Genomic DNA, 24,398 nt, shown 5'->3' with positions numbered 1-24,398 from the left:
TGCCAAAATTATGGCGTATTTTTCCACTGCGCGTGCGTGATCAGTGCTGCCACTGTGTGTATGCACATTTCACCTACCAAACTTTATTTTCCTCCTACCTCCCGCTACCATGATTTTCCTTGTTTCCCCCTGCTTTTCCCTTACACAACAACATATCCTCTATTATATACCTACGTCGGGTCGGACCATTAAATTTTTTAGTTTGTTTTTAAAAAATGCATACAAAAAAAGATTCATTGAAAACTAAGAACACCTAGACGACAAAGTTAGAATTTGGCGTAGGAAGTAATGATATTCAAGTGGTGCAAATGACGCACTGAGTTTATGCTAAGTTGCTGATCTTCTATCGCCATATATGGTCACAAATTGTGCAAAAGAAAGATTCTGTTACAATCACTTGCTAAATGGTGAGAGCACAGGAAGAAAAGAGTATTTTGGGCAAAAATGAAGCTCGTTTTTAAACAATTTTCTTTTCTCCCTACAATCCCCCTACATTTTACAGTTTTCCCAGTAGGTTTTCCCTACCACCTACAAACCACTATCCTCCTACTGTATGGGGATTTCCCCTACTAGTGGCAGTACTGAGTGAGCTTGACTATGCTAGTTCAGTTGCTTGTCAGTCGAAATCGGTCAAACCAAACATAGTAATACAAAATTTAAACGAACCAGTTACACGACAGCAATTGGACTCCCTTATCGGTCCGTCCACCCCGCTTATCTGTCGAGATTATTCCAGGTCGTCCACTGATCTGGCTATTGACCAATGGACTATATGGTCAATATCATATATGTTAAAATCTACTGATCTCTTTACTAAGGTCGTATTTATATAAGTTTTCATGTATAAAACAGAATTTTGACTATGAAATCTAAACTATTACAGAACGGGAATTTAATGATCACAAAAAATTGTAGTCATTAAATTTGATAAATATTTTTTGAACTATAAACATCAGTCGCGTGACTGATTTGACATACCCTAGACCCGCCAATGGTGGCTAGGTGGTGGTATCATTGAGTTCTATAATAACTGGAGGGGAAACGTCAACAAAATTAGTATAAATTATTAGCGCGCGGCCGCGTGGTCAAAAACATGGCGGTAATGGCGGATTTTGGTGGTCAAAACTTCCACTTTAAACATTTTTTTCAATATTCACTCCCTCCTGATTTCTAATACTGTTTGTATGAACGAAAACAAGTGAGAAAAAAAACAATTACGATACCGACAGCATATCATGTGTGAAAATAATGCTTCAGCATTGCGTGAAAAACACAGTACGGACACACTTAAAAATAAAGAAAATCGACGGTAGAGAAACGCATATTTTGGATGTAACATTTAAGTTATTTTATGACATTTTAACCTTTTAAAAGTGAAAATCAAATGGCATTCTTTAGTAGACCTGTCAATCTCGTCAAACTTATACATTATTTCATGCTTCTGTGTGTTTACTGTTTCTAAACAGTTTGGTGCAACTATTTTTCTTGCTTCAAATAGATAAATCTGTGTAAAAATGCTTCTAAGGAAGCGAGAAAATGTTTGCTTCAGTCCTACGACATAAGTCAACTGAAAATTTACCATGGATAAGTATCATAAGTGTATTGTCATTACCTGATAAATCTACTGAAAACTCATAAAGAAAGTATGTTGAACTAGAAGAGCTACAAAAAAGAAAAAAATTCAAAACACCATGACACTGTTGCTTGGTAATTTTATTTTGTAAATAGCTTGCAGAATCTTGGATCTATTACTGAACAGAACTACATTAATTTTCCATTGAAATTACAAACTTGGAAACTAAAGTGCATTGGTTTCTCTGACAAAAGCACTGTCTATTGCTGCATGAAGGCAAAATAGTTATTTGACAGTGTAGGTGTTCAAAGAAATTTATCAAGTTCTATAGATATTATTGTGCATTACTTACAGTTTTTTGGAATTGTGTAATATATGTCATGAACAAGAATAATTTTCAAAAGTACTAACCCTTCGAGCACTACTACTCTTCTGTTTTGCTTAACCAACTTACAGCTACCAATACTAATTATTTATATGTACAAACTAACATTTAAGAATTAAATGATAAACAACTTGTTGAATCTTTGTATTTTACATCAAGCCTTTGAATTAGTTCCTTTTATCTCTTGGTAAAAAAATATTAATGAAAGACTTACAAATCAAGTTTCTCGAAAATAGTATTTTGTACAAAGAAACTAAATAATTGGAAAGGTCACATGTTGAAGACAGACTTTGCTTCTTTGACTAGGTTGCTGGACCATGAGCAAATTTAAATTTGTTTACAATTTGTTGAAAGAATTCTTTTTTATTGACTTGTACTAATTCTTCATAAGACACAAAGAATTTCTTTGCCATCTATTTTTGCTTCCTCTACATTCAACTTCATTGTAACCAATGCATCCGATGTGAATTTGTAGATCACCTGGAATCATACCAAGTATGGATTTAATGAGATGAGACAATAATATGTTCGGGTTCCTGCAATTTCCATTGAGTTCTATAAGACCTGGAGGGGAAACGTCAGCAAAATTACTATAAATTATCAGCGCGCGGCCGCGTGGTCAAAAACATGGCGGGTTTTGGTGGTCAAAGTCAGCGGAGAGACGCGGGCTCATGAAATAAAATTTTTGTCGCCCTCCCTGATTTGACCACCACAATTGCGAGTATAGAAAATATCAAAACTATTTATTTTCCTAACATAAACACTTTTTTAAAATTTTATTTATTAAACTGCCAACTTCTGTGGTTTGCGGATGCTGAAATAGCGACAGAAAAGGGAACATTTCTTGACTCCGGTAAGTAGCACAGTATTAGTTTTACTATTTTGTTTTTAACACGATACTTGAAGAGTGTTTCTACTACTAAGTTTTAATTTAAAGTTATTTTGGTCCAGTCTTGTTTGTTCTTCACTTAATCGCTCGCCAGACGTGTCGAAGCTGTCAATTTTTATCGAGTTTTGCATCCATCTTGTATCATGTTCAAGGCATCAAGCTAAACTCTCCTGATTTGAATTGAGTTTACCTCCCAAAAATGGGGCATAATTTGTTCATGTTTTTTTTGAAAAGATGAAGGGAAAGTTTACAACAGAGTTGTGTTGAAATTGAATGCAGTGCCATGCAAAATTAATGCGAACTATGGTATATGTTGTATAATAAAAATAACTATTAAACTGTTTGCCTGCTCAATTTGACTGAATGTATAGTGTAGACAATTATAATGGGTTTGGAAAGTTGGATTTATGCAAACAGTTTTAAAGTACTACTTAGCGTTTCTGTAAATGAAGTATTTATTGTTATAGTAAACTGGTTACTACTTCAAAACCAAGATAAAAGTAGTGTGTTGAGCAATGTGCTAAGATTTGTTGCATATTATGATTATATCATTAATATGCATGAAAAATTAAACATATTATTGTCTCATCTCATCAAATCCATACTTGTTATGATTCCAGGTGATCCACAAATTCACATCGGATGCATTGGTTACAATGAAGTTGGATGTAGAAGAAGCAAAAATAGATGGCAAAGAAATTCTTTGTGTCTTATGAAGAATTAGTAGAAATTTATAAAAAGAATTCTTTAAACAAATTGTAAACAAATTTAAATTTGCTCATGGTCAAGCAACCTAGTCAAAGAAGCAAAGTCTGTCTTCAACATGTGACCTTTCCAATTATTTAGTTTCTTTGTACAAAATACTATTTTCAAGAAACTTGATTTGTAAGTCTTTCATTAATATTTTTTTACCAAAAGATAAAAGGAACTAATTCAAAGGCTTGATGTAAAATACAAAGATTTAACAAGTTGTTTATCATTTAATTCCCAAATGTTAGTTTGTACATATAAATAATTAGTATTGGTAGCTGTAAGTTGTTTAAGCAAAACAGAAGAGTAGTAGTGCTCGAAGGGGTTAGCATTTTTGAAAAATTATATCTTGTTCATGACATATATTACTCAATTCCAAAAAACTGTAAGTAATGCACAATAATATCTATAGAACTTGATAAATTTCTTCACCTACACTGTCAAATAACTATTTTGCCTTCATGCAGCAATAGACAGAGTGTTTTTGTCAGAGAAACCAATGCACTTTAGTTTCCAAGATTGTAATTTCAATGGAAAATTAATGTAGTTCTGTTCAGTAATAGATCCAAGATTCTGCCAAGCTGTTTACAAAATACAAATTACCAAGCAACAGTGTCATGGTGTTTTGAATTTTTTTCTTTTTTGTAGCTCTTCTGGTTCAACATACTTTCTTTATGAGTTTTCAGTAGATTTATCAGGTAATGACAATACACTTATGATACTTATCCATGGTAAACTTTCAGTTGACTTATGTCGTAGGACTGAAGCAAACATTTTCTCGCTTCCTTAGAAGCATTTTTACACAGATTTATCTATTTGAAGCAAGAAAATTTGCACCAAACTGTTTACAAACAGTCAAACACACAAAAGCATGAAATAATGTATAAGTTTGACGAGATTGACAGGTCTAGTAAAGAATGCCGTTTGATTTTCACTTTTAAAAGGTTAAAATGTCATAAAATAACTTAAATGTTACATCCAAAATATGCGTTTCTCTACCGTCGATTTTCTTTACTTTGATGTGTGTGTGTACTGTGTTTTTCACGCCATGATGAAGCATTATTTTCACATGATATGCTGTCGGTATCGTAATTGTTTTTTTTTTCTCACTTGTTTTCGTTCATACAAACAGTATTAGAAATCAGGAGGGAGTGAATATTGAAAAAAACTTTTAAAGTGGAAGTTTTGACCACCAAAATCCGCCATTACCGCCATGTTTTTGACCACGAGGCCCAGGCCCCTTTGCCCCTCCAGGTCTTATAGAGCTCAATGGCAATTTCCCCTTTGGTGCAATGACATTACTTTATGTAATATTATATGAAATGAGTCGGCAAGATGTCGGCCAAACAAATTCTGTTGGCATCTTTGATATTGGAGCAACATTGTGGCGATATAGTAGCGAGAATTGGCAAGAATATTTTGAATAAAGGATTTACAACTCTATCAAGTATTGCACTGGATACGGGATTTTCAAAAAATAAGGTAAGTGCCGTTTATATCTTGAACTAAAGTTTGTAATTACGGACCAACACACTGGGAAATATGTTGTTTTGAAAAGACGTTCTGTATGCTCAGTAAAATTATTTTTGTGGTGTGGAAATCAACGTTATATATCAACTGGGCACACGAACTCTTTGATGAATAATGGGATGGTCTAGAGGACAGTTTTGCCCCGTGCCCTTACCTTTTGTGGACTGTGGATGGGGAGTGAGAAGATTGCTTCAGTTTGGTTTAGAGCTCCGTGCTGATTTTTGTAGATTTCGCCGCACCATGCCAGACTTTTATCGAAATTACCGGCCATTATTCACAAATTACAGTCGTTTAATAGTTTGGTTTATTGATAATAATTTGCAGGGAAATTGGCACCTTTCTTGAACCTCCAAATGTATATGAAACATTTCACACCTCCATCTCTTGATAATATTAAATTATCAGTTATCATGAAAATTTAACACATGTCATTGTTGTGAACTATTTAGTAAAAACAAAAATAAAACCTGTTTTATAGAATATGGCTGACCAATACTGAGTATCACAAAGCTCCTTATTCATAGACTTACCCATCCACACTCATAAATACCAATTGCCTGCAATGCCTTTGTAAAAAATAATTGTTGTGAAAAACACATATTTTACAGACAGGAGTACACACCCCCAAAAAAACTGGAAGGAGCTCTATGTTTAAGGACTGACTTTTGTATAGCTTACACTGGACAACTTTCAAATATTTTTGCCATCATGTATTATCCACGATTCATACAAAAGGCAAAAATGTTATCTGGTGATGTGACAGAGCTGATTTTGATGTGGCAGAGCTGATCTTTATTTTATTATTAAGCTTAATATTATAGTTGGAACAACTTTCTTTGCTCTTTATTTGTTTATGCATCAAATTTCTATGCATATTTCACAAAAGCTGGGATGTCACTCACATAATGTACACTTCCGTTTCAGAGTAGTCATTGAAGTCATTAATGACAAATGGTTATTTCTAACATTAATGATGTGTAAAATAACTTGCCTAATGATATAAAGCTCAAAATATTTGCATTTATACATTAAATTGAATTAGTTGAATTTATTTTCGTGTTTGTTAATAATTTAACAATTGCAGTAAACTCTATATGCAGCTGTACAATGTTATAATTTTTCCTCAATCAGATCAGAAAAGCTCTTTGCCAGTTAATTCAACATAATTTGGTGAAATGTCAAAAGAATCAAAGAGGTTTCATCACATACACTGGACAACTTTCAAACATTTTTGCCATCATGTATTATCCACGATTTATACAAAAGGCAAAAACGTTATTTGGTGATGTGGCAGAGCTGATTGTCGAGCAACTTCTGTTACATGGTTGGATGACAATGACATCAGTTGTTACTCGTGTTACACAACGGTTACATGATCCTCAGGCTGAAGCATCAGTTGCCATAAACGAATATCAGGTTTCTGAACAGTTTGCCAACATGGCTAGCATGCATTTGCTTCAACATTCAACTCTAGAAACCATTGATCCCAACGAGGCTCCTCCAAATGAGAGTGAAAAATATCAGTTGCCGAGAGCATACACACCCACAGGTATGTTACTGGTGACTATTTCTTGTGATATTTTGTTGCTGACATTTTTGTAGAAAAACTTCCTCAAAAATATTTTGTTGATAATGAATAAAGTGTGTGGGGATTACCAGACATCCAGGGGTGGTGTTTGTGTTGGAAGATTGATAGTTGACATTTCAATACTTTAGAGTCTCAAAAGTAGTCGTAAACCTACTTTTGAATTCATGACGTCAAGGGGCGGTTACTTTAGGGGAAGGGCTGTGCCACAGAATAATTATTATACCGAACGTTCACTTGTGTTGGAACTATTGATGTTTTTGTCCTCGCACATATTGTGCCCCGCATATCAGATATTTAGGGTTTTTCATTTGTTCCCACCCTTACAATGATCCAAAGTCATATCTTAAGTCAAAAGTGAAGTCTCCAGTTCATTGACATCATGTAATTTTAATGGTTGGAAACCAGTGACAAACCCATTGAACTAAATTACATGGAACACTACCTGAAGCAAATAATTGAAGCCAAATTTTACCCCCAGACACCCGAGATTGCACCCAGACACGCGTGTTTAGTTGTAATCTCGCGTGTCTGGGTGTGAAATTTGGCTTCAAAACATTTTTTGGCTTTTCTATTACAGGAAGTGATCCATGTATTATAGGTCAATGGACCAACCTTAATCAACTGGCTGGAATAATGGCCGATGTGAGGACGTATCGCAATCCTGGGTGACCATTCTGTATAATCATTATTCTGTGGTGGCGCTTAGTTTCGTAAGGTCCTTTGTTTTGCGGTAACTTTCGGGGGGGGAGGTAATTTTGAAACTCCAGGATATATTCATATTGTGTAATCCGTAATCACAATAAGTTTCTATGTAAAACATAGAGAGGACTGTAGAAAGTAGAACATACATTTGTGAACATGGACTACCTCAATTATCAATAATCCCCTTCCTGAGGGTGGCGATTTAAACAGTTCAAGGTTATTTTTAAGCGTGCGTGTGTACTCATGGATTGTCATTATTTATTATTTAGTGTCGGCATCACATAGAAGAAAGGCTTCCTTTAACAAGTAAGTGTTGGTTGCTCAAAATGAATTGTGTTTGAACAAAATGTAAAGAATTTTCACTCATGCAACAAAAAATTAATTCTTCAACCATAATTTAGTGTTTCTGTCTTGTCCTGCGGTTATGTCGCGAGATTACACAAATCACGCGTGACTGACACGAAATCCTTTAACCAATCAAAATCTTTCTTGTATCGTTTCACGCGTGAGAGTCACTAATGACGTGTACAATGAAGCATGATTTGCTTACATAATATATTGCCACCTAGGATATGGTATTACCGTGAATTTCGTTGTGTTGTTTAACTATTATAATACGCAAATGTATTTGTTTGACCCAACATTGTTTTTGAGTAGCCCGAGTGAACGCTTGATAGACGTTTTGTAACTATAAAAATAGGTTCATTCATTTTGTAAATGGGGTATGTCACAAATGTTCGAAAAAACAAGTGACTGGCGCGAATCACTTCATTAGGCATGATGTTACACTGGCAGCTGAATTTATTATTTTACCAAATTCGTTAGAAGTACCTCGTTTTTGTAGATAAAATTTGCGCTCTGCAACCCCGGCTCAAAATGTAGCGCTACGCCCCTGCCTTTAACCAATAATAGGAAGCTTTAGCAAGAGTACGACTACGACAACGAGTACGAAATTTGACCGTGTAAGGGAATGGCACGAGGAAGTTTGTTGTCGTTGTCGCTTCGTCAAAATTTTTTTTAGCTGTAAACAACAGAACGAACCTTTTTATTGTGAAAACCACCAACGTTTGCGAAGTAGCTACGGCTTTATTTGTCAATAACGATATCAACAAATCGGTGATACTGGTTTTGCAAAAATATAGGACTCTTTAGACTGAAAAATCTTCACTATTTTAAATTTTATGTACGATATATTTGTACTACTTTATTGTTTGTTTACCTTTCACTTTGCGTACGAAATACATGAAAGTTTTGCAGGTCATATTTTCCTTTTTAATGTACATCTGCGCTAAAAAAGGTTCTAAATTAAAGCCTGGATGCTCGAAAATAGTACTGTAAACTAATTTCTTACAGAATGAAGAAATATACCTACTTTCTTTGCTTAAAAAGACATCGTAGTCGCGACTACGAATTTTTTACAAAATATCGTACTCAGATTGGTGACGGCTTCGTGTTTTTGTTGTCGCAACAATGTTTTTGCATCAAAACGACGTAAATCGTAGTCTTTGCTAAAGCTCCTAATAATCTTCCTTGGACTGTGCCATTCGTGGATGTCACTCATACAACGTGTTTAAGATGTGAAAATTATTTTTCTGTGAAAAGTTTTTTCGAATGTGAACTTGTTGTAGTTGAGATGGGCCTTGTGAATTTCTGCAACATACCTGAGAATTACACACGCCATTTAATGATATGCAGTCACGTTCATTTACTAATAAGTTTTTACAAGTGTAAAACACAGATCGCTAGGCCGATCGATAGTCGTCATGTTTTGCTTACGATTTAGACTTCCATGCGGTTGCTTTTAGCATGTGATTAATTTTGCTTATCTTAATGGCCAATTACTTCATCTAATGAACGAATATGGTTATTTGTGGTTATCTTAGTGGTCAATCAGGCCGTGTTATTGGTTACCTTATTGACCAATCACAACATCGAATGAATATATAAAATTATTTGTGGTTATTGTATGGTCGTTCAGCTTTTTCATTCTGATAACATCATTAAGTTGTGCCATTAAATTCCTTATCTCATTTTGTCGGACAATAAACATAGATAAACTTAAAAAGTGGCTTAATGCAATGTACGAGCAGTAATTTTTAATTGTCTGGGTAGCTCTTAAACGTGCTCATTCAAGATAAAATATTTCCTAAACTCAGCAAACGCCGAGTGAATTTGTTAAGGCTCGTTTCCATATACGAAAATCTCCCGTGGAATGAAAAATTTCCGCGATATCTTTTCTCCCAGCAATGATTTCCATTTTCCATTCATGCCAATGTGGAAATTGGAAATATAGCGGCCTTAAATAGACGTATACTACTTCTATTACTGTTGAGAAACCGCTACTACACAAGGTTAGACAAACAAAATAAATACAGGAAAAGTATGTGGTAAGACGAATATTTGCTGAGAAAACAACTAACGGGAATTTGCCACTTTTGTATGAGAAATAAACTTGTAAACAACAAATACTTTTCAAACCATTTTGTATTACTTTATGCTAATTGTTTTAACATCTATGTCCTGCACAGGACTAAATACACAAAGTTGTAAAATTTCGACTTGAAAATATTAAATATTTTTCCACTGAAAATTTGATCGCATCTCTCGCATTACTTAACGCATGCGCAACCTGGAAAATTATACTTTCCGTGGAAAATTTTCTTATGTGGAAACGGGCCTTAACATCCATTTCATTCTATTGTGTTTTTATGACCAAAAGCATTCTGCCTTACTTCAAAGTCTTTTACCACAAAATTCAATTCACCAATTCTGATTAAAATAAACAAAATTTCCGCCGTTTTAGCTGTCTTTATTGTCGACTTTTGACACCTTTTAATCTATGGAAAAACTTTATCTTTTTCACAAATTTCAACTTTTTGCAACAATGAATGTTGACATAGTTATATCTTAAAGTGTTTATGACAAAAATTTCGACAAATTGCTTTTTATTGCACGGTATAGGCCATATAAAATGACTTAACAAATTCTTTAGTAGAAGTGTGTTTTTTTATTTCTCTTTGAAGATATGCAGCAGCTCTTTATTATGCAAATGACATCATTATGACATCAAATTGCTTATTAAGTACTATGAAAAATTGGTTCTTTTGACACTAAGCATTAGTATGTCTTACTTTGTCATCTTTGCAGATACTCATTTACATAGTATTCATTAAACTGTTGTATTTATTTATAAAACCTAATGTCAAAAATTCACGTTCTTTAAAATGTCGTTATGATGTGGGATGTCATAACGATGTTATTTGCCTAAAGAAAAAAAGTTAAATATCTCCAGAAGAAAGTACCATAAGTCAATTGTACTAAAGAGGTTATAAAGTCGTTTTTATATTTTCTACCCAATACAATCAAACAAATCTGTGATAAAATTTCGTGTCACAAACACTTTGAAACCTCGGAAGCCGGTGGTGCAAGTGAAAGAACGCTTTTTATTGATTTTGATACCTAACCACTTAACCTTAATTGATGCATCCCTTTTCAACAATCACACGAGTATCACTCTCAATTTAATATACACAACTATCTACGTCTCCCTTCTCCACATTTTTATTTTTCCTTCATCATAAAAAAATCAAGTAAATCTTTTTACCGTTTCCTTTTTAGCGACAAAATTTCGATCGATTTTCAGGTAGTGTAAGATACTTCATTTGATGTTATAATAAAAAATCGATGATTGCCTTTCAATGGAGTGGAATTGCTCAGACTTATCCGTCTTCAAAAACAGGACTCTGACATCTTTTGGCAAGTTAATATTCAACAGTTCAACGTCCACCTGGTCGATGAGGTAAGATGAAATTTTTGCGCCTCAGTAAACATGAATTTCATGAAGTCCCTTTTTTCCACTAAGATTGTTTGTCGTTTGAAAATGCGCCAGTATTTGTTTCCTAACTGCTCAAAATGGCGTGTGCTTTTAGTGTTATGAAATGTATGGGAAAATTAATTGAACGTGGTTTAAATCTTCTCAAAATGGTAATTCAGTTGAAATTACTATTTCTTTTCTATGAAATTTTGGTGGGCAGACCCACGGGCACTCAAACAATCAACTTGCAAAGGACACCATGAACGGTGGTATTTATGAAAATAAAGATAAAAATATAGGTTTATCTTTGTGCAAATGAAATTCGTGTTCCTGATAGTATTTTGAGAAACTCTAATTTCTATATACAAATTAAAAACCAGTAAATATTGTGTTCTGTTAACGATTCTTCAAAAAAGGTTTTGCTGTTAGATTTTGGTGGGGCACCCAATCCTTTGAAGACCATGTGTAGCCTGGCTCAAACTTACCCCACTGAATGCACTGCTCTTAACCTATCGTAACTGAGAAATGTGTTTAATGTGAATATTGTTATATTACACTATACAAAAGGACATTTACCATAATCTAGTATTAATAAAGAAAATTAGAACCATTAATTTATATTGGAGTCGTTATATGCATGGCGTTTGATTTATTAATTTTGAAAGTTGATTTTTTACAGATAATTGTGGATGGTACGAGAAACTGTATAGACGAGGTTTGTGCCACAATATACTGTAATCGCAGTTACAAAGAGATAAGCTCTTACTCATGATTGCAACGATGTTGCATTATATAATACATAATGTATATTAAAATATATCATAATTTATGGAGTCTGATAGCGAATTATAGCTTGTAAAGGATTATGGTACAGTTCTTGGCGACGAACCATTTTTGAAACAAATATTAATAACCAAAAATTTAAACTTAGTCAATGTGAAATGATCGGCAAAGTTAGAGTTGCGTAAACAAAATGGTGTTAATAAATACCATATTAATGAACTTTGAAATCCAGGCTGGTGTTCCCAAAAGCAGTACCATAATTTTGATGAGCTGTCACTGGCTCCCAGATTCCTTGCATTTTTTAACGTGCCTAATTCAAGACAGCAAATCTGCAGAATAGCTGTGTATCTAGAATAGTTGCTATTCAACTAACTCATGCATTTTCTCTTCCTTTCTCTATATTTTTTCTATTTTCTATAATGGGAATTTTTCTACGTTTTGTCATTTAAGATTGCCTCGCAAGTTATGGACGTGATGTGCAAAATGACCAATGTGGACAGGTCATGTTTTTCTGATAAAACGAAACGTCTTGGCTTCTACGAAGTATGTATTTAAGTGTCGCGGAATTTGTTTGCTTCTCTCAATCGAAAGAACTTTTGAAACTGTGATGGGACTTCTTTCGGAGATTTTTGAGATGATTTGTCGTGTAGCGTATGCAAAGTATTACAATTAGAAACATTTTATCTCTTTAACTTGCTAAAATTTTCATCCAATGTTACAGTTATTTCATCAATTTTCCTAAATTTTACACTTTGCTGTACTATTTACAAATACATGAAACTGTTTGGTTTCGTTCGTTAATCATGCGAAAAACGACAGATTCCAAAATCCCAACAAAACAAAATGGAAGAAGTGTCTCTGCAACTTGTCTTAAAAAAGAAACTGCGGACAAGAAATTTTTATGAGAAATGTCATCACAGTGTTAAAAGTTTGTAAAAGTTTGAATTAGAAAATAACAAATTTTCTATGATGTTTGAGGTGTCTAATTATGGCTGATGGCCGATATAGAAAAAATTTGCTTGATATTGAAGCATTTCCAAACCTTGAATTTGCAGATAGCCGAGAATTTATCACATCTAGAAATGAACGAAGGTGATCTTCTAAGTTGGCTTAGTATCCTCGAACAAGAAAAGGTAGAATCTCCAATTTGTTTTTATACCAGTGAGATTGTTTTAGGTGTAGGGATTAATACAGGGATTGATTTACTGACAGTGTTGACAGGTGTGCACCCTTCCCAATTATAGCTAGAGGGTGTGCTGCAGGAATTTCAATTTCTATTCGAAATATGAACATCAATAAGCAATTGAGCCAGAGGAGTTGTGATTTGTTTTTAGCGAAGCACACGTGCAAAAATGTCTCCCAAGTTAAAGAATTTAATAAAAAATATTTAACATGTCACGGCGACATCTACTAGGCAGCCACCGGAATCCAATCTATATTATGAACAATAATATAAGGAATAATTTGTTGATATTATAGGAGTGCCTATTTTATTCACATTTGGGAAACAACGACCAATCAAATTGCTCTGTTTCAGGGAGGTTTTGTGACCAAGCAATCCGACAGTTCCGGAGGACTGTATGCTATCAGTATCCTTTTCTGGTCTTTTTTCTGTCAGAAATATGTAGTTTGTGAAATTCATTTATTTATTGTCTAAAGCGCGGGCCACACTATCGTCGAAATGCAACGAATTTCGTGACGAGTCGCTCGTCAACGAGCCGACGTGACGAGTACATGTGCCACATTGTAACGATTTTCCGTACAAGCATGGACGATTATCAGCGCAAAAGAAACTTCTATTATTGAAGAGAAAATTCTACTGCTTCTAATTTCTGCAAAACGACGTACATACAAAAGAAGGTTCTGGGTACATCCCATAAATAAAAGGCAAGAAGAGAAGGGCTTGTATGACACGTTATTGCAAGAGCTTCGTCAAGCTCTATTGGTCGCAACTTTCAGTTCCCGAGCAGCATCCTTCCAATTATTTTTCTTTATATTGCGTGTATCTTTATAGTCAGGATGAAATTTGTCCCAAAACATCGCCTCTCTCACTAGCTCAATTAATATTTCTTGCAAATCCGCCATTTTGCCACAGCACAGTGAAAGCAACATTAGTCATGTGATTTTTTTGTCCAATCAGAGTAGATATGCAACAATTACTCGTCACTCGTTGACGATTTCGGTGTGCATGCTCAACGGCGACGAATTCGTCCATATCGTCATATTTTCTCGTTGACGAGCGACTCGTCACGAAATTCGTTGCATTTCGACGATAGTGTGGCCCGCGCTTAAAACGGGAAGTGCTGTTGACTTGACGATTTGTTTATAATATTTGAGCATCGCGTTTGGAAATTGTCAATAATACGAATTTTGTACAGTCTTTTAATGAACATTTGAAAATAAGCTTTTACGTAGTCCTGATGTGCATAAAAATCAATTAAACTATGGCCAACTTATGATTTTATATCGTTTTCAAAATTACAGTCCGAATTTAGAATTGTTCATGTGTTTTATACAGTGGCGTAATGAGCCTGCAAGTCTTCATCCTGTGTGTTTTATTTCTCTAGAAGTTTGTTATTTTTATAGTTAGTGAACACCAAAGTATTTACACAGCACGACCAAACTTGGGGCTTGATTCGTCACTAGTTACCAGCGTTTTGTGTTTTCTCTCCTTGACCGTGTCTTTAATACGAAGACATAAAAATATACTACACGCTCTCTCTTGCCTGCATCGAGTCCATTATGAAAGAGAATTTAGGAGCAAAGTCGTTCCGAATTTTCAACTGTCTAAGAATGAAGGGATATTTAGAGCAGCAACAGGTGAATTTTTCGAAATTAAAGTTAGAAGATTAATTTTCAAACGTTTTTTTTCCTTTCTCAGTTTTCAGATAAACAAACTTTTATAACATTTTTCAAGTACAGTGCGACTATGAACACCTTGATTTCTGTAACGTATACTCTCATAAAAGTTTTGATTTTGCTAAGTTTTGTTATCGCTTCCTTTTTACCTGGCTAACTGATGGTTTTAACTTAAAAACTTGAGAAATTATCGAATACCATGTCACATAGCAACATTATTTGCAAGCCTGGCCCCAGCCCTAACTTTATTCCGAATCATACCTAGTTTGATCGTTGTTGCCAGTCCTTATGGTATGGTATTCTGTAATTATGCCTCAAAAATATTTTGGTCGCGGATGTTTTAAACTTTCTTTTTATTTATTTTGTATAATAGTTTTTGTTATAAATTAGTTAAATTACAAAGGTTTGAGTGAAAATAACCGGCTAAAACTGTTCATTACACTCATGTAGACGTAGATCGTTAAGGTAAGTGCAGTCCTGTATATGGTACAATTGGTGTTTGTATTGACTGGCGCTTTGACATTCTTAGTGGTAGACGTCTTCACAGTCAAGTGTGAACATAATGTCAGGTTCGCTATATTTGTAGTCTGGTTCATACATCATGGTTTTTTATGTAGAGGTGTTTTATTGGCTAGTGTGTATTGACGTGCAAAACAGACAAAATCCAGTAAACCTTGCATTTACTTTTCACTTGACTTGACTCAGAATATCAAAATGTCAATGTACACCAACATCAACAGTCTTTCTCAGAACTCATCTAACTTCGATGACCTACATCTGCAAACGTGTATAATGATACTTCCCGGTTTTAACTATTTACGGAATTAAGTACCATACTCGTCTTCGTGAGCATTTATCAATGAAGATTTATGAACAACTTTATAGATCGAGGATTTTGTATGATTCCATCGAAAGAAGCTAAAGAGCTTGTGTACAAGTTGGTGGAGGAAAATTTCGTCAATTTATTGGTTTGTCGAGTTTTTTGCGATTAGCAGAAACATTTGTGGTTGAACTTATGCTTGGGGAAGAGAAGTTTTTCTTCCTAGATGGGGATGCATGGAATATAATACAAAAGAGGGTAGAATTGCTAAGAAAATAAGTATGGGTGTTTAGAACTTGAAAGATAATTAAGGATGTGTTGGTATAATTTCACAGGTGATCCCCTGCAATAGTGACTATGCTCCTTTAAGAACACTGTATTATATGTGGAGGATTGGTTGAGGATGTGTAGTTATAAGTTGTTTTTTTTTCACAGGAGGTTCCTCGCAGTACTGACTACGCTCCTTCAAGAACGCTGTATTTATTTGGTGTTAATGTGCCGCAAGTTTGTCGAATGTTATTGGATAAAATTTACACGGTAATGTGAATTATTATTTACCTCTGGTATCCCGGGGAATGACTACTTTTGAATTATATGCACTGGGAAATAAGTGCTCATGTTTACATTATGAATTACGTTTATCTTTTTTCCGCAGTTTCATTCACTGCCTACAATTTCCTGAGGTTAATGATGATTTCTTGTCATTCTCAGTGTTTTTGCTTTAGATTTTAGCGAACATTAAGATACGTCAGTGTGAGGAAAGTAAGCAGGAAACGTATGTATTAATTATATTTCTTAATTAATTTATAAACTACAGGAATATATCCGTGATGATTTTGTGTGTGTGTGTTGGGGTTAGTTTTGTAGTTTAGTTTTTACAAGATGCCGTTCGGTCGTAATGTAGTTTGGAATGCATTTTGGTGTTTGCCGTTTGTTTCGTTATGTCAATCACATGTTAGAGTTTTTGAGGGTTTGACCCTGGACTATGGAAAATGAATAGTTTGGCTGTTGTTTTAGCTTAATTGTTTGGTATGTTAATATTTTGTAAGGAAGTTTATATCCTTTTTTCATCCCTTCTAACCAAGGCTATGGGGGTGTGCATCGTCCCCCCCCCCTTGCACCCCTCCACCAAATCCATCCCTGGTATAGTATGAAAATTCCATCTGCTTGTTTCCATGCGCGATCCAAGATAGACACGCGAATCAATGGTGAACGTGTTGTTTCTTTTAAGGCTTCTTCCCACTACAAGAGTTGTATTGTTTGTATTTGTATTGTTTTCTGCATTTCGCATTATAATCATGGTGATTGGGTAAAAAGGACACATGAGTATCTAGACGCCATTTTTGTTCCAAAAGTGAAAATTATGACCATCTTTTAGATAGGAAATAAAATATAAAAAAATTTTTACAATGATTTCATGTTGCGTTTTATAGTGCAAATCAAAGCAATGAACATTAGAAATCTACGCACTCCCTTGTGGCAAAAACAGTATTAAAAGCGTGTTAATTACATCCACTGCGTCAAATACAAGCTTTTCTATTATTATGACATCTATAAACAACTGAATTCCAAAGATGGTGATCGCTGTCTATTCATGAATGAGAAAATATAACCAAAAGTTGGTCTTTCCACCTTTAATGCTCTATATTTGCTGGCTTTTGGAACAAAAATGGCGGACGCTGAGCAGTTTTACTTCCGGTGTTCAAACTCTTTTTGATGTAGGTACTCTGGTGTTAGTACTACGGTGTCTTGATGTTGATGTAAAATTCAAGATTTTAGCTAATACTTTTTCGTTGTGCCTTTAACAATTTGCCTTGAACAAGTTTTTGTTTCACCTCATGAATGCCCTTGAAATGTATAAATCCATAAATTACAAACTACGCATGTTCAACGACAGTAACGGTACGAGACGAGAAAAGTGGGGCGATTTTTGTTCTTGACAAGAGCATAAAAGCATTAATTCACTATCGCAAATTGAATCCGTACACAGAGTGTAAAATTTTTGTTATAATCTGCTTGTCTCATCTATCCATGGAAATATTTTTATGTGTCTTTACTGGCTAATAAAAGGGAAATATAATTTTCTTCAGATTTAATTATGATTTAGCTAAAAATTTGCATACTAATTCGTGCTGGGTTCCCCCACCAATAAAAACATAATTTTTATTGCAAACAATCATTGGTACACTATTTTCATTCACTCTTTGTCGTGTTGTGCAAAGCTCTAAAATACACTTAAAATAAACTCTCCTCAGGCGATTGTTGGAGAAATCGGAAAGATTGGAAGGAACGATATCATCGTTACAGAGTCAGGGTTTTGACGAGGATTCGCAGGCTGTGAAAGACATCAGAGAAATGATGACTGACTACGAGAAGGAAAGATTAGTGCGACTTGAGAATATCGTCAAAAAGTAAGTCTAAGTTAAGCTTGTTATACGTCCAAGTATTGCGTATTATAACTGTCTGTCTTGTGATAAAACTCCAATCTTGATATATTATTTTTGCTTCATTTTAACTTGGAGATTATCAGAAAGGGGAGGTGCAACAAAGGCCTGAGGCTGCATAAATTTTTATGCAAAATTGCAAGAGCATACTAATTCATGCAACACATGCTTTAATATCAACTTTTCAATCCGATATGGGTTTTTTGTGTATGAGATTGAATTCCCAGTGATTTTTGACTTCAAGAGACTGAGAAAAAAATATAGGGTGGTTTTTTTTGCTACCTTTTCAGCTACAGATTATGAGAAAAGGGAATAAAATGACCCCTAAATCTAGGAGTGATGGTTACTGCATTCGGAGGGTGTTAGATTACTTGAAAGTTGTGTATGGTGAAAGATTTTGAAGTGCATTTAATTACTTGGACTTCCTTACTAAATTACCGAGGAGGATTCTTGTGTCTTGCAATCCAACAATTGTTGAAACTACTTCTTTCTTTTTTGGGCTCATTTCGGATTTGATTTTCATGCCCTTCCCCCCACGTCTTTCTCTTTGAGTTAGTAAATTATGTTGTAAATAATTACTAAGTAAATTTTGTTTGACTCAGAACAATATGCTGAGGCTTTACATGCCATCCACTCGGATTGGATCACATAACGTTCCTTCACTTTTTGTACTTTTAAAAGCTGTCCCCCTTCTTGTTTTTTATTTTTGCCGAATTACTAAAAATTCAATAGATACATTATTGAAATCAAAAAGAACATGGCGCGCAGAGATTTACATGTTAGAAAAATTGACCTTCATGATGGAAGTTTGATTTGTCGCAAAAATTTTTGTTAAAGCCAGCAGCCCTCATTGAATTTTTTTTATAGAATGGAATTCAATTCCCCATAACTGTTGTGAAAATAACGCTTCGTGTGTTTACTACTATAATTATTTTATGTTTAGATGCGATCATGGCGAAATACAGGTTACAGAAACTCTTTTTGTATTTTCACAATTTGTTATTTTGACGTGATATCAAGGTGCCTGAATTCCGTGACAACGTCTTCCGCTGAACGATCTATTTATTGTCATAAAATTTCTTTGATCTGCTAGTGTGATCTTTAACCGTTTGTAAAAGGGAATTTAAATCGTCCCTCTATAATAATATTCACGTAGGGCCCATTTCATACCTCATATTTTACATACGCCAAAAACATTGAAGACAAAAGAAAATCAGATGAAATTCTTCATTATGTTTTGTTTAAATTTCAATCGGCTTATGTAATATGCGACGTTGAAAACAAAACATGTCTGATAATCGTAAAGCAGTGTTCCTGTTTTTTAATAAAGTTGTAATACTAACAAAATAAAAAAAATTACACAATTGCTTTGAGCGAAAAATTCCCAATCATTTTGAAATGGTGATTACATGTCTGTTGTTTTTTATTATCAGTTTTATACACAAATGTAGACATAAAAGTAGACACAAAGGTTGACATAAAGGTAGGCATAAAGTTAAACAGAAAGGAAGAAAATAATGTAGACACAAAGATAGACATATAGGTAGACACAATGGTTGACATAAAGGTAGACATAAAGGTAGACATAAATGTAGACATAAAGATAGACATAAAGGTAGACATAAAGGTAGACACAAAGGTAGACATAAAGATAGACACAAAGGTAGACATAAAAGTAGACATAAAGGTAGACATAAAGGTACACATAAATATAGACATAAAGATAGACATACAGGTAGACATAAATGTAGACATAAAGATAGACATAAAGGTAGACATAAAGGTAGACACAAAGGTAGACATAAAGATAGACACAATGGTAGACATAAAAGTAGGCATAAAGGTGAACATAAAAAGTAGTAAATAAATAACATAAATGTAGACATAAAGGTAGACAAAAGATAAAGGTGAAGGTAGACATAAATGTAGATACAAAGGTAGACATAAAGGTAGACATGAAGGTAGACATAAATGTAGATACAAAGGTACACAAAGGCAAAACATAAAGATAGACATAAAAGGACAGACATAAAGGTAGACATAAAGGTAGACATAAAGTTAGACATAAAGGTAGACATAAAGGTGAACTTATAAAGATAGACACAAAGGTAGACATAAAGAGACATAAAGGTAGACATAAAGGTGGACATAAAGGTGAACATAAAAGCAGACATAAAGGTAGATATAAAGCAGACACAAAGGGACATATAGTAGGTAGACATAAAGGTAGACATATAGGTAGACATAAAGGTAGACATAAAGGTGGACATAAAGGTAGACATAAAGGTAGACATAAAGTTAGACATAAAAGTAGACATAAAGGTAGACATAAAGGTAGACATAAACATCAACACTGCGTAATGGAAGAGACCAGAAATTATAGAACGCCGTATAAGACTATTTACGGCGGTTTCTCGTCACTGTTTATATCCTCCACACAATATTTGAGGATGAATGTTGCTACGTCGTCAATTATGCAATCAAATTGAAAAAGTATGAAGAAATGGTTGATAACTTCTAGCCGTCAAAGGATGGTACAGAAAGCCAGAAATATGTCATCCTCTCATTTAACTAGAACAAGAGCCTCTTGTGTTGAACTAATATTCACAAAATCACAGCAGCCTCTAAAAGAGATCTTTAACTTATTTTTAATAAGGAAACGTGCTGCACGTCAAAGATTTGTGCAAGCATATTTCTCTCTATGGGTTTCCGTAGAAATTACTCCAAAGCTAGTTACTACATATGTATTCCTCATTTATCACCAGTAATAACATCTTTCATTTCTAGTTTCACTCTTTGCATGTCTTAATTTTTATGATAATGTTTCTGCTTTGTTGCGCAATATCATAAGCTCGAAAATCTCGTATAATCTTGCTTCGAGACCATTATTGGTAAATTTTATTTTTGCATTAATTACTACAAAATAGGAATAGTAAGTTAAATTGGTCATTTATCTGCAACGAACTCTTTGGTCTCTTGAAAAGACACAACCTGTCGAGGCTGCAAAGTGGAGGTTCAAACCCTGTCTGGAATAAGATGTAGGCTATAACACGAGCTAAGAAACAGGAATATAGTGCTGCTCAATAGTACGAAGATAGCATTTCTATTTATAAAGTTTTCAAGAATGGTTTCCGACACTATAATTTCAGAAAAAACTCGCTCTCCGCTAAGGAACAAGAAGAAGGAGGGAGGAGAGCGAAGGAAAAAAGATACGATCCCATGCAAAAAACTACTCTTAAAAAACTAAGTGTTTTGATCATTATTTTTATGACTCGCTATGATCGTAGGGAGATATTATTGTAAGTTTTAATAGTCAGGAATTTAAGAGCAAACAGAACGCTATAATTTTCCTCTTCTTACCTCCAGACATTCGTTCCTCAGTTCGACTTTCTGTCGTCCACATCCGCCTCGTACACCTAAGTGGTGCGAAACAAGGATCTTGTGCACAGGAGGTCAGTGATGGCAAGTCAAGCTAAGTACTCAACATCGAAAGCATTCAGTTTTTTGGCGTATTTAATCCTTTTTTTAAGTTTTAAGAGGAAGAAAACGAATCGGTCAGAACCGGAGACGGTGTAATCCTTAAATCCGTAACTGTACCACTCAGTATTCAAAATATTTTAACTCGAAAAATGACAAAGTGAAAAGGACAAGATTTGAAACCAAAAGGTGTGATCACTGCACCGGCAACTGTACCGCTTGGCCAGACGAGAAACATGCAAACCTTGTCACAACATGTCAAGTGGTCCAGAAAGCAACATTCATTGCCTTCCATTATCTAATGTTCACAAAATATAGTATGTTTCATTAATGTTTTTTACCATGATTGCAAAGGAAAAAAAAAGAGATTTACTTGGCGTCTCTGTCGAACTATAACTTTGCTAGACATTCATGACATCCATAATTTCAAGGAGGAAGATGAATAAAGTATATACAATGTCAGCCATTGCCATGTGGTGAATGATAGAGCAATAACGCGCATGTTCGTAGTCAATTTAATGGCGTTGCGAATCATTTAAATTGTCTGTTTAAACTTACCAAAAATATTTTTTACCATCATGACAGTCAACACTTTTTTACGGGGGAATTGATGCTTCAGCGCTTACTTATGTCAGTTTGCAAAGCCATATGACTCGATAAAATATCGTTCACTTTTTTGTGGTAAGAAATCAAACTTATGTTTAAAAGCAACGTGGTCAATTTGGGACTAATTTTATCCAGTTACGTTGCGCTTCGAAACTGAAAATATTTTGTTCAGCAAAACGTGTTTAGTATTTTACTAGTGGCTTTGGTAATTTAATAGTTTGCCGTTGGGGATAATTCAACTTGCTTATTGTACGACATTTTCAATTGTCGTCTCATGTCTTCTCTTATGAAATGATGACGTTTTGAAATGTCGTTCATGTCGTGTCTAATGACTTTATTGACTATATTTGACAATACACAACATACATTTCGTGATTGTTTAAGAAACAAGTACATGACGTTTGCAAAAGTATTAAACACGTCTTTTTTGCTAAAAAATTCATGTCATAATGTCATCATGTTATCATGTAATCTTGTAATTATGCAGTCATTTTGGTCAAAAACGACATTTGAAAAAGCTCTATAAGGGTTAACATTTAACAGAAAGTCATCATTTTATAGAAGTTGTCTTTGCAACGTTCTTTGTTTTCTCTTTATGACTACCCTTACGTCTACCTTTATATGTCTACCTTAGTGTCTACCTGTGTCTACCTTTATGTGTACCTTTATGTGTACCTTTATATGTCTACCTTTACATGTCTACCTTGTGTCTACCTGTGTCTACCTTAGTGTCTACCTTTATGTGTACCTTTATGTGTACCTTTATATGTCTACCTTTACATGTCTACCTTGTGTCTACCTGTGTCTACCTTAGTGTCTACCTTTATGTGTACCTTTATGTGTACCTTTATATGTCTACCTTTACATGTCTACCTTAGTGTCTACCTTTATGTGTACCTTTATGTCGACCTTTATGTCTACCTTTATGTCGACCTTTATGTCTTACTTTATGTCTACCTTTACATGTCTACCTTAGTGTCTACCTTTATGTGTACCTTTATGTGTACCTTTATGTGTACCTTATGTGCACCTTTATGTGTACCTTTACATGTCTACCTTAGTGTCTACCTTTATGTGTACCTTTATGTCTACCTTTACATGTCTACCTTGGTGTCTACCTTTATGTGTACCTTTATGTGTACCTTTATGTCTACCTTAGTGTCTACCTGTGTCAACCTTTATGACTACCTTTATGTGTACCTTTATGTCTACCTTTATGTCTAGCTTTACGTCTACCTTTTTGTTCACTATTGTTGATATATTTTTCTCTAATTTTACGTCTACCTTCATATTTCGACCTTTACGACTTACTTTATGACGAACTTTGTGTCTAACTTTCTGTTACTTTGTAAGTTTATGTCAACTTTGTGTTAACTTTTTGTCGATCCTTGCGCCTACTTTGTTTAATTTTTTGTTTAATGTACCATTCCTTCTTTGTGGTATATGTGATAAAATTGACAGTTAAAGGTCTCGAACTAAGATTATAGAAGAATTTTGAATGAGAGATAGTGCAGCACGTCAAAAATATATAATTATAAAAATAAGGCGTAAAAAATCTATAAAGATTGAATACGTAGTACAAGTCTGGTCATTGAGCTGCAATTTTTACATTGAGAATGACACATTTTTGGATTCACATTGTAACATGTTCAAGCAGCTAAGCAATTGTTCATTTTCCGAAAGAATTTCGGAAGTTGTTGAACAAATCATATGCTGATGTATAAGGAGCATCTTCACGTAATGTCATCTGTAGCATTGTCCGCCGTTAAACTAGCTAATGGACCTTTGTATAGGCGATACATTTCTTTGTCGTTCAGACGTTGAGGACCATTGTTTAGAAATAACGTAAATATTTCAACAGTCATACTACCCATTTGAATGACATGATTGATGATGCCAAGAACTTGTGAAATGATCAACCATATGTTCACACTTTTTTCTTTTGCATACCATATTTCACGTTAGTCTTTATTTCTTCAATGTGGCCATGACATATTAAGACTGATCCGAACCCCAAGCTTTTCCTTAACATAACCTGTCCTGTGACTGTTGTTGTTGAGAGTATTTGTGGCAGTGTATTCTATATTTGTGATGGGAGCGATTTGAAAAAAACAGAGCCATTCAAAAGATGCAATCTTACATGAAAAAATAAAAAGACTCTATTCGTACGCGGTGTCT

General features: G+C 34.4%; 1 protein-coding gene across 1 annotated transcript; it reads left to right on the top strand.

Annotated features, from left to right (window-relative positions):
- Positions 1-4,924: 4,924 nt before the first annotated feature.
- LOC124455500 (DNA-directed RNA polymerase III subunit RPC3-like) lies at positions 4,925-19,536 on the top strand. The gene is made up of 16 exons (XM_047006134.1): positions 4,925-5,079; positions 6,259-6,676; positions 7,687-7,723; positions 11,036-11,060; positions 11,157-11,216; positions 11,911-11,946; positions 12,465-12,557; positions 13,070-13,147; positions 13,552-13,603; positions 14,710-14,834; positions 15,264-15,276; positions 15,759-15,841; positions 16,129-16,230; positions 16,419-16,468; positions 17,949-18,104; positions 19,081-19,536. Exons 1-16 carry the CDS (start codon positions 4,933-4,935, stop codon positions 19,148-19,150), a joined length of 1,545 nt encoding a protein of 514 aa, XP_046862090.1. The 5' UTR covers positions 4,925-4,932; the 3' UTR covers positions 19,151-19,536.
- The last annotated feature ends 4,862 nt before the right edge of the window (positions 19,537-24,398 follow it).

This window comes from Xenia sp. Carnegie-2017, unplaced genomic scaffold, assembly GCF_021976095.1.
Source record: "Xenia sp. Carnegie-2017 unplaced genomic scaffold, XeniaSp_v1 HiC_scaffold_13, whole genome shotgun sequence".
NCBI classification, from domain to species: domain Eukaryota; kingdom Metazoa; phylum Cnidaria; class Anthozoa; order Malacalcyonacea; family Xeniidae; genus Xenia; species Xenia sp. Carnegie-2017.
This window is presented reverse-complemented; position numbering and strand designations above follow the sequence as displayed.